The 11895-nt window shown below is 44.7% G+C and overlaps 1 protein-coding gene across 1 annotated transcript in view; it reads right to left on the bottom strand.

Annotated features, from left to right (window-relative positions):
• Positions 1-1442, bottom strand: part of YWHAE (tyrosine 3-monooxygenase/tryptophan 5-monooxygenase activation protein epsilon) — a 39302-nt gene extending 37860 nt beyond the window's left edge. The window contains exon 1 of the mRNA XM_006099191.3: positions 1169-1442. Coding sequence (XP_006099253.1) covers positions 1169-1232 — 64 coding nt within the window. The 5' untranslated portion in view covers positions 1233-1442. The remainder of the gene's footprint in view (positions 1-1168) is intronic.
• Between the last annotated feature and the right edge of the window lie 10453 nt (positions 1443-11895).

The raw sequence follows: 11895 nt of genomic DNA, 5'->3' as shown, positions 1-11895 counted from the left end.
AAAGAAAAACTGTTCAAATCTGTACATAAAACAGAGAAAAGTACATAGGATCTGCTGGGACTCCCTATGGTCACTATCCCCAAACCCATAGCCCGGCTGAATGCCTGGGGTAAATTAAAATCCCCAATGAGGTACGAACCACGCATTCCAAGGCCGGGCAGTCACCAAAATGCAGTTACTAACCATTATTTGAAATAACTTTATTTTTCAACAGGTCTTTCTCCGTTGTCACATTAGTGCAGGCAAACAGCAAAGTCATTATTCTTACGAACGGATAGACTGAGACACGGGCACTGGCCAAGGACTGAGACTCGCCTCCTGGCTCCCCGTTCAGTGCTGGACCCACCGGGACCCACGGCGCAGGGGCCAGGAATAACTGCAGGAACTTGGAGCGCTCGGGTTTCAGTCCGCGGGAAGGGAGCGTGGGGAGAAGGCGCAGTTGGACGAAAAGCCTAAGAACCCTCAGACCAGGGGAGGGTGCCGACCGACAGGGAGAAACACGATCGCAGCATCTCAGCGGGCCTCCGCCCAAGGATGGGCAGCCGTGATTCCCACCCGCGCCCCTGCCCCCGCCTCGGGCACGACGGCCCCCGCACCGCCGCCGCCACCGCCCGAAGACGACCTCCTCTCGCTAAGCTGCTCCTTTGTGAGACTCAGCCGCCGCCCCACATTGGGCCTCCGGGGAAAAGCCACCGCCCCCACCCGCCATATTTCCCTGAAAGGCGCCCGCGCTACAGCTCCCGGTCGCCACTCTCCCCCATGTGGCGGGTGTTTCTTCCCCATCACCCCACTCAATTGTTCTCCACATCCCAAGACGGGCCAGAAGTTCCCCGGAGGATCGCTCGCCCGGAGACAGCACCCGCCATCTCCTCCCCCGCCCCGGGAATCGCCCTCCCCCCAGCCGCCATTTTACAACCAACTCCTCCACCCCATCGCCTCGGCCTCTCGGTTGGCAAGTGTCTGCAGCCGAGGACACTGAGAGGGTCAAACTCCTAGGCCTGGGGCCTCCCACGGCTCCAGGAGACCACAGGCCATTTCCTGCTTCCAGAATCCACGTCCCATGGCCAGGCTCCGAGACGATGCCGCCATTTTGTCTCCCGCTCCCGGCCTCTGTGGGCGGCGGCAGAGGGTCCGAGAATTCCAGCCCCCGGTTGACCCCCCAACTCACCGTCGTATCGCTCAGCCTGCTCGGCCAGCTTCGCCTGGTACACCAGATCCTCCCGATCATCCATAGCGGCAGCGGCTCCGGCAGGGTCTGCGCGACGGATGGAAGCGGATAGCGTCTCCGACTCTCTCAGCCTCTCGCTACGCGTCCGAGCAGCAAAAATGGCGGCGCTCAATCCGGGACTTCCGCCTGCGCACGCGGACAACTGCTCAGCTCTATGGCAACCGCTCCCTGGCAACTGGCGCGGGGGGCGGTCCGGGAGCTCGGCGCCCGAAGAGGCTGGAACCAGCAGACGCCCCTCCTCCGTGAGCTCAGCTGGCGCGGGAGCCCCGAGGCGGGAACGGCGGCTGCGGGAAGAAAGAGCGACCCCCAGGGCACGGGGAGGAGAGCTGGAGGCGAGGCCGGCCTGGACGGCCCCTGAAGAGAGCGAGCGAGAGAAAGCAAAGGCTGTAACGGTTTGCTAATGGCCGGCCTCCCCACGGAAACCAGCTTCTCCCCTACTTGCCCGTCTCCTCAGCCACGCCCACTCCTGCTCCTCCCGGCTTTTTCAACCCCGGGGTAAAGAGGTGGGCCCTGCCATAGTTGGTAGGGGAAGGGGAACCCCAATTTTCACACCTCCACTTCACTTGGCAGCCTTTGGCTTCTGCGCGTCAGCCTTCTTTTCCGTTTAGAGTTAGACCCACCACGGATGGGAACCAGGGTCGTGGTTGGAGGAGCCCGGCCTGGACTGCAAGGCGCAGAAGACGGGGCCAGGCTGGGGTTGAAACAGGGAGCTAGGATGGAAGGAGCTGGTCTCTCGCTGCCCGCTGGGTTCCCAGCACCTTGCCCTCCATGTAATATCTGTTCAGTAACTAGAACATAAGCTGTGTGGTGAGGCCTGCAATAAATGTGGAATAAAAAGGTTGGCACCAAAAAAAAAAAAAAAAGTTGGCACCAAATTATGAAGAGCCTTGGATGGCAAGCTAAGAAGTTTGCACCTTATTCAGTGGGCACAGAAAGCTATGATTTTTGCAGAGAGGATAATACCATCATCGTTTATCTAACCTATACTTTAAAAAGATGAATAAGTACGGTAAAATAGCGATTGATTAGCAGGCTATTACACTAATGCAGGCAAGAGGTAATAGATGGTAGCAGTGAAAATAGGAAGGAAAGGACAAATAAGATTAATACTACAGAGAAAAGCCACAAGAGTTCGTATCTGATCAGATGTAGAGACCTTGTGAGGGGAAAAAACTGACTTTCCATCTTCCCACCCTGAGTCACTGGAATAATGAGTGGCAGTACCATTACCAACGACAAAAATAGGAATGCTAGGAAAGTTTGCTGATAGAATGCAGAGAAGACGATTCCTTCTAGCACATGTTGGTTCTAAGATTCTCAAAGATCACCCAGGTAGAAGTAACCATCATGGAACTGGAAAAAAGGGGAAGCAGGAGAATACCTACTTTTAAAAGAGGTAAAAGCAGAAGACTCAGCAAAGGAAACTGGGTGGCTCCTTACTGCATTACAGATTAAGCCCCTTCCACTCTAAACACACTTATCAAATTTCAATGGTAAAAGAATCAAAATACGGAATTCTATAACTCTATAAATACACACTTACTTATTTATACCTCCAGCAAGTCATTTCACCTCTGAAGCTTCAAGTTCATTGGTAGAGAAACTGGAGACCATATGTTAAGCCATGAAACAAGCCTTAATACATGTTAAAAGACTGAAATCATACAAAGTATATTTTCCTATCACAATGGAATGAAACTTGAAATTAGCCTTGGCCAGGTATCTCAGTTGGTTATAGCACAATATACCAAGGTTGTGGGTTTGATCCATGGTAAGGGCATATACAAGGAGCAACCAGTGAATGCATAAATAAGTGCAACAAATCACTGTTTCTCTCGCCTCCTCCCCTCTCTCACTAAAATCAATAAAGAAAAATTGCCCTGGCTGGTGTGGCTCAGTTGGTAGGAACTGTCTCAGGGTGTGTACAGGAGGCAACTGATTGATCTCTCTCCCTCCCTCCCTTCCACTCTCTCTACTAGTAAAAATCATTGGAGGCCTGGCCTACATGGCTCAGTGGTGAGCATTGACTTATGACCAGAGTTCATGGTTCGATTCCCAGTCAGGGCACATGCTGGGGTTGTGGGCTCGATCCCCAGTGTGTGGCTTGCTGGCGGCAGTGGTTCAGTGATTCTCTCTCATCACTGATGTTTCTATCACTCCCTCTCCCTTCCTCTCTAAAATCAATAAAAAAATATAAAAAATTTTTTAAAAATAAAAATCCCAGTGGGGAGTCTACTTAAGAATTCAACTTTCCTTCCTTAAAAAAAAAGAGAGAATAACTTATTTGGTTACTTTGGTTCAGATTACCGAAATGTAACTTACCACATGAATGACATTTATAGGATCTGTTATTTTATATTTAATAAAATGAAGCCACAGAAGCTATAAGGATTTTATTGACCTTAGTTCAAAACAGTGATAATATATTGACACAAGTAAACACAGAAATTACACACTCCAGTACTTATTGCCCAGATAAAATTTTTTTTAAATATATTTTATTGATTTTTTTTACAGAGAGGAAGGGAGAGGAGAGTCAGAAACATCGATGAGAGAGAAACATCGATGAGAGAGAAACATCGATCAGCTGCCTCCTGCACACCTCCTACTGGGGATGTGCCCACAACCAAGGTACATGCCCTTGACCGGAATCAAACCTGGGACCCTCCAGTCCGCAGGCCGACGCTCTATCCACTGAGCCAAACCGGTTAGGGCCCAGATAAAATGTTTGTCACATCTGCTTCAGTTACCTTCTATTAAGACACTAGAGGCCCAGTGCACGAATTTGTGCACATTCAAAGGAAATTAATTAGAAGAAATATTTTAGAGGCTGGGGAGGGACCGTGGGAGGACTCCAGGGTGTGTCCAGCCCGTCTCGCCAAGTCCCAATTGGCCAGACCCCAGCAACAAGCTAACCTACCGGTTGGAGTGTCTGCCCCTTGGTGGTCACTGCACGTCATAGCGACTGGTCGAGCAGTTGACCGTTCAGTCAACCCATCGGTTGGACACTTAGCATATTAGGCTTTTATAGATATAGATTAAGCCTTAGCCAGTTTGGCTCAATGGATAGACTGTCAGCCTGCGGACTGAAAGGTCCCAGGATTGATTCCGGTCAAGGGCACATGTCTGGGTAGCAGACTCGATCCCCAGTGGGAGGTGTGCAGGAGGCAGTCAATGATCTCATCATTGATGTTTCTCTCTCTCCTTCTCCCTTCCTCTCTGAAATCAAGAAAAAATATATATTTTTTAAAAAGACATTAAATCTATCTCCCTGACCGGTTGCTCAGTGGTTAGAGCATCAGCCTGCAGACCAAAGGGTTGCAGATTCCATAATCAGTCAAGGCCATGTACCTTGGTTGCACGTTACCCATCCCTGGTAGGGGTGCATGTGGGAGGCAACCAATCCATGTGTTTCTCTCACATAGATGTTTCTCTTCCCCGCAAACTCCCCCCCTCCCACTCTCTGGAAATCAATGGAAAAAATACCCTCTGGTGAGGATTGAAAAAAGAAAAACAAGACAATAAATGCTATCAAGGTATTAATAGACTGCTTATCCCTCAATCTCTCCCTCCCTGGCATTAACTATTATCCTGAGTCCAGTGTGAATTCTTGATATTCCTACTTAAAATTTTTTTATACATATGGCTGTATCCATAAAAATGTATGAGGCCCAGCCAGTGTTGCTCAGTGGTTGAGCATCAACCTATGAACCAGGAGATCCTGGTTCAGTTCCAATCACATTCTCGAGCTCATACATGCCTGGGTTGCAAGCTTGGTCCCCAGTAGGGGGTGTGCAGGAGGCAGCTGATCAATGATTCTCTCTCATCATTGATATTTCTATCTCTCCCTCTCCCTCTCTGAAATCAATAAAAATACATTACAATGATAACAGCAAAATAAATTCAGCAGCATATGAAAAGGATTATATATCATAACCAAGTGAGATTTAATCCAGGAATAGAGGGATGATTCAAGAAAATCAATGTAATTAATATCCTATCTTAATAAAAGGAGAGGAGAAAAACAACATGACTAGCTCAATTTATGCAAAAAAAAAAAAAAGCATTTAGCCGAAACCGGTTTGGCTCAGTGGATAGAGCGTCAGCCTGCGGACTGAAGGGTCCCAGGTTCGATTCCAATCAAGGGCATGTACTTTGGTTGCGGGCACATCCCCAGTAGGAGATGTGCAGGAGGCAGCTGATCAATGTTTCTAACTCTCTATCTCTCTCCCTTCCTCTCTGTAAAAAATCAATAAAATCTATTTAAAAAAAAAAAAGCATTTAACAAAATCCAAGGCCCTGGCCAGGTAGCTCCATTGATTAGAGTGTTGTCCTGATATGCCAAAGTTTTGGGTTTGATCCCTGGTTAGGGCACATACAAATATCAGCCAATGAATACATCAATAAGTGAAACAACAAATCAATGTTTCTCTGTTTCTCTCGTTTTCTCTCTCTCTTCCCCTCTCTAAAATCAAGCAATAAATAAAAATTTTAAAAACTCCAATACTCTTTCATAATGAAAATAATAAATTAAGAATAGAAGGGAACTGCATCCACATAATAAAGGCTATATATGAAAAACACACAGCTAACATCATACTCAATGGTGAAAACTGAAAGCTTTCTCCCTAAGATCATGAACAAAATAAGATGCCCCCTTTTGTGATTTCTATTCAACATAGTACTAAAAGCAAAAGGCATCCAAATTAGAAAGAAAGAGGTAAAAATATGCCTGTTCTCAGACATGACCTTATATATAGAAAACCCTAAACGTTTTCACCAAAAAAATGTTAGAACTAAAAAATAAATTCAACAAAATTGGAGGTTACAAAATCAACATACAAAAATCAGTTGGGTTTTTATATACAATACAAAAGAAAATTAAGAAAACATTTTCATTTGCAATAGCATCAAAAAGAATAAAATTTCTAGGCATAAACTAACCAAGAAGGTGAAAGACTTACACATGGAAAACTACAAAACACAGCTGAAATTAAAGAATGAATGAAAATGAATGGAAAGGCTTTTGTATTCTGGATTAGAAAAGTCAGTATTGTTAAGATAACAATACTATGCAAAGTGACCTACAGATAGAATGCAATTCCTATCAAAATCCCAATAGCACCCTACCCAGTTTGGCTCAATGGATAGTGTCGGCCTGCGGACTGAAGGGTCTTGGGTTCAATTCCAGCCAAAGGCACATGCCCGGGTTGCAGGATCGATTCCCTGTGGGGGGCATGCAGGAGGCAGCCAATCAATGATTCCCTCTCATCATTGATGTTTCTATCTCTCTCCCTTTCTCTTCCTCTCTGAAATCAATAAAAAATATATTACCAAAAAAAATCCCAATAGCAAATTCTTCAGAAATAAAGCAAAGCAGCTGAATTTGCTGCCCTCTAGAAATACCTTCCAACTGTATCAGACACATCATAACAGTTAAGGTCATGGGCTCTGCTCTTGGACTCCATCACCCATGCAATGGAGCAAATTACTCAACTTCTTTAAACCTTAGTTTTCTATAAAAGAGGAATGATATTTTCCTCATACAAAAAGGAATTAATGTAAAGAACCTGATTCTCAATGAATGTTAGCTATATTTATTAATGTTACTATGGTTCCTGCTTGAGTGAGAATCAGAAGTTCGTGCCATAAAGTACAAGTAAGAAGAGTTTTTTAAACGTAGTTTTAAATTCTGCAGAGATGTCGATTAACACAGAGGAACAGTCTCTGGATATAGCAACTAGGTCATTAGTGACCTTCAAGAGCAGTTTCGAAAGCAGGCTGGAAGCCAGACAGCATTTGGTTGAAGCACAAAGGCGGTAAGAAAGTGGAAGTGGTAAGTGTGGGATTTTCTTGAGAAGAGTAACAGTGAAAAGGTAGAGAGTGACCATTTAAGAGGAGTGACCAATCAGGGTGGCCAACAATAACTGGTCCACATGTTCACAAAACCCACCCCATTCTATAAAGCTGGCTCTTGTGCCAGGATGAGTACAGGGCTGTCACAGACAGGCAGATATTAGGGGTAACCTCCTTATTACTACTGGGTCTACTCTCCTGAATAGTGTCTCTCAAGACTGGCTGAAGCCTATCCAAGGTGCCTATTCCTAAGAAATGGTGGATGAGGCGGAAATCTTAAACCTAGGTTGATTCTCTGACTGTACTGCCTGTTCTGTGAACAAGCAGAATTAAAAGGGATAGAAATCACTGATAGGGCAACAGAAATATAAACAGAAACATTTTGATATAGCAAATCTATATATATAAAAGCCAAGCGACCTAAACACTGGACCAACCAGAATGACCGAAACAACTGGTTGCTTTGATGCACACTGCAGTCCTGATCGGCGCCCCCTACCCTGATGAAGAGCAGGGCCGGCCGGCCAACCACCCGCAGTCCGATTCCAATCAAGCACACATATCACAGTTGCAGACTCAATCCCCGGTCCTGGTTGGGGCACAAGGTGGAGGCAATCAATTGATGTGTCTCTCTCACATTGATGTTTCTCTCTGTCTCTCCCCCGCCAGCCCTGCCCCGATTGGCCCCAATCAGGGCAGGCCAGCCAGACCCCTCCTGTTCATGAATTCGTGCACTGGGCCACTAGTAGGATTATAAGCAGATATAAAAAAATCATAGTTCTGCCCTGGACGGTTTGGCTCAGTGGATAGAGCGTTGGCCTGCAGACTGAAGGGTCCCAGGTTCGATTCCAGCCAAGGGCATGTACCCAAGTTTCAGGCTCAATCCCCATAGGGGGGCATGCGGGAGGCAGCTGATCAATGATTCTCTCTCATCCTTGATGTTTCTATCTCTCTTTCTCTCTCCCTTCCTCTCTGAGATCAATCAATAAATATTTTCTTTAAAAAAATCACAATGCTATACTGCGGTGGCTCTCGTGATTTGGTACTATGCTTCTCACCACTGTAGTGTTAATGGATAGTTCACATCCCATTGAAAATCTTGTAAAACAACCACCATGTCTCCCAACTTTATTAAAAAATTGGTTTAAGAAGCAGCAGCCCTGTAAGTTGCTTGGTGTAAAAAAAAATAATAATAAAATTTGCTTTAAGCCCTAGTCCATTTCCCTCAGTGGTTAAAGCATTAGACTGAAGGGTCCCAGATTCAATTCCAGTCAAGCGCACATATCTCAGTTGCAGGCTCAATCCCCGGTCCTGGTCGGGGCACAAGGTGGACGCAATCAATTAATGTGTCTCTCTCACATTGATGTTTCTCTCTGTCTCTCCCCCTTCCTTCCACTCTCTCTAAAAATCAATGGTAAAAAAATCCTCTGGTGAGGATTAAAACAAAAAAAAGAATTTGCTTTAAAAGAAATAAGAACTGGGGATGGGTGGAGGTATGGGGGGATAAATGGTGATGAAAAAATATAGAGAGAGAAGAAAAAAAATAACTCACATGACCTGTATTCAGTAGAATATCCACAGATACATGACAGTGTACTAAGCACTACAAGAAGGAAATAAGACATTAAAAAATATGATTAGTCATTGCCTCCAGGATCTTGCAGTTTAGTACTTCTTTGGGGGGAAAATTTTATTGCAATTTTATTTGTAAAAGTAGGCTATTTTTTATTTTATACTTTTGAATTCATTTTATTTTTTACTGCATACTATCTTTACAATTCAAATGTATTTATGAAGCTATGTCCAAAATTCTCACAATGTGGTTAAGTGTAAAAACCAAGAAGTAGGAGAAACCAAGATGGCGGCATAGGTAAACACTGGAGTTTGCTGCCTCGCACAACCACTTCAAAAATACAACTAAAAGACGGAATGGACATCATCCAGAACCACAGGAAGGCTGGCTGAGTGGAAATTCTACAACTAGAAGGAAAGAGAAAAGCATACCGAGACTCAGAGGAGGTGCGGTGCGGAAGTAAAATACTAAGGTACAGAGGCGCACGCGGAGGCGGAGCGGGCTGGCAGCTGAGGGCGTGGTTGTCTTTTTCAATCAGGAGGGAGTCTCAGGCTCTGAGCTCCAGTTCCGGGCGAGTCTATGGGGACCCAGACTCATACGGGAGAAGCGGGACTGTCTGGCATGGGTCAGAACTCGAGGGCAGCTTTCTCTCGGAGGTGCTTGCAGCAATTGCTGGGACACTGAGAAAGCGGGGCCTCTGAGGGCAGCCATAACTGCTAGCCCCGCCCTGTTGATCCCGTGGGACCCGCCCCGCCCAAGCCCTGCAGGGAGGCTTTTGCTGGATAGCCTCAGGCAGAGGCTAGATTAGCCCCATTGAAGCAAGTCTTGCCCCGGAGGGGTGTCTCCAGCACAGAAGTTCCCCACTGCAGACACAGCTGATTCTCACAGCCAATTGGCCTGGAGGTCAATCCCTCCCAGTATTACCTACAATAATCAAGGCTTAACTACAACAAGACTGTGCACAAAGACCACAGGGGGTGCACCAAGAGTGTCCTCCTCAGGTAATTGGGGAGGCTGAACCACTGGGCCCTAGAGGACACTTAGCACAGAAAACCACTTTATCAACACAGGGAAGCATAAAAAATGCGGAGACAAAGAAACAGGACACAAATGACAGAAATGGAGGAAAGCAAACTACTGGATATAGAGTTCAAAACCACACTTTTAAGGTTTTTCAAGAACTTTCTAGAAGCCGCTGATAAATTTAGTAAGACCCTCAAAAAGACTGGTGAGACCGCCGATAAATGTAGTGAGATCCTCAAGAAATCTAGACAGACCCTCGAGGTTATGATAAAGGACCAACTGGAAATAAAGGACCAACTGACTGAAATGGAGGATATTATACAGACTCCCAACAGCAGACTAGAGGATCGCAAGAAGCAAGTCAAAGATTTGAAATACGAAGAAGCAAAAAACACCCAACCGGAAAAGCAAAATGAAAAAAGAATCCAAAAATACGAAGATAGTGTAAGGAGCCTCTGGGACAGCTTCAAGCGTACCAACATCTGAATTATAGGGGTGCCAGAAGAAGAGAGAGAGCAAGATATTGAAAACCTATTTGAAGAAATAATGACAGAAAGCTTCCCCTACCTGGTGAAAGAAATAGACTTCCAAGTCCAGGAAGCACAGAGAACCCAAAACAAAAGGAATCCACAGAGGATCACACCAAGACACATCATAATTAAAATGCCAAGAGCAAAAGACAAAGAGAGAATCTTAAAAGCAGCAAGAGAAAAACAGTTAGTTACCTACAAGGGCGTACCCATACGATTGTCAGCTGATTTCTCAATAGAAACTATGCAGGCCAGAAGGGAGTGGCAAGAAATATTCAAAGTGATGAATAGCAAGAACCTACAACCAAGATTACTTTATCCAGCAAAGCTATCATTCAGAATTGAAGGTCAGATAAAGAGCTTCACAGATAAGAAAAAGCTAAAGGAGTTCATCACCACCAAACCAGTATTATATGAAATGCTGAAAGGTATCCTTTAAGAAGATGATGAAGAAGAAAAAGGTAAAGATACAAATTATGAACAACAAATACACATCTATTAACAAGTGAATCTAAAAATCAAGTGAAGAAAAAATCTGATGAACAGAATAAACTGGTGAATATAATAGAATCAGGGGCATAGAAAGGAAATGGACTGACAATTCTTGGGGGGAAAGGGGTGTGGGGGGTGCGAGAAGAGACTGGACAAAAATCGTGCACCTATGGATGAGGACAGTGGGTGGGGAGTGAGGGAGGAGGGTGGGGTGGGAACTGGGTGGAGGGGAGTTATGGGGGAAAAAGGAGGAACAAATGTAATAATCTGAACAATAAAGATTTAATTAATCAAAATAAATAAATAAATAAATAAAAATAAATAAAATGTTTTGCCATTTAAATAATACTGCAACAAATCCTTTTACATCTTTTTTTAAAATGTTTAAAAAGTATTTTTATTATTTTATTTTTTTTAGAGAGGGAGGGGGAGAGAGAGAGAAACCTTGATGTAAGACAGATACATTGGTTGATCACTTCCTATATACACCCCGATCAGGGATGGAACCTGCAACCTAGGTATGGAATCACACCTGCGACCTTCAGTCCATGGGACAACGCTCCAACCAACTGAGCCACACTGGCCAGGGCCTCTTTACATCTTTACACATACAAAGGTATTTCCAGAAGAGAAATTATTAGGTCAGAGAGTATGAACACTTTTTTGTTAACTTTTATATTGAATTGTAACATACAAACAAAAAAGTGTACAAATCATAAGTGCACAGCTGAAGGGTTTTTTTTAATCTTCACCCAAGGATATTTTTTCTTCTTTTTAAAAAAAGTGTATATATTTATTATTATTGATTTTTGAGAGGAAGGGAGAGGGAGAGATAGGAACATCAGTGATGAGAGAGAATCACTGATCAGCTGCTCTTGCACACCCCCCACCACGGGATCAAGCTCGCAACCCGGGCATGTGCCCTCACCGGGAATCGAACCGTGACCTCCTGGTTCATAGGTTGACACTCAACCACTGAGCCATGTGGCTGGACTGTCTTTTTCTTTTTTTTAATTTTATTTATTGATTTTAAAGAGAAGAAGGAAGAGAGTGACAGAGAGAAACATCAATTTGTTGTTCCCCTTACTTATGTATTCATTGGTTGACTCTTGTACATGCTCTGACCAGAGATCAAACCCAAAACCTTGGGTATTGGGACAATGGTCTAACCCAGTGGGAGAGAGAAACATCAG

The sequence above is a fragment of the Myotis lucifugus genome, unplaced genomic scaffold (genome assembly GCF_000147115.1).
Source record: "Myotis lucifugus unplaced genomic scaffold, Myoluc2.0 scaffold_262, whole genome shotgun sequence".
Classification (NCBI taxonomy): domain Eukaryota; kingdom Metazoa; phylum Chordata; class Mammalia; order Chiroptera; family Vespertilionidae; genus Myotis; species Myotis lucifugus.
Note: the sequence above shows the minus strand (reverse complement) of the source record. Positions and strands in the feature narration are given on the sequence as shown.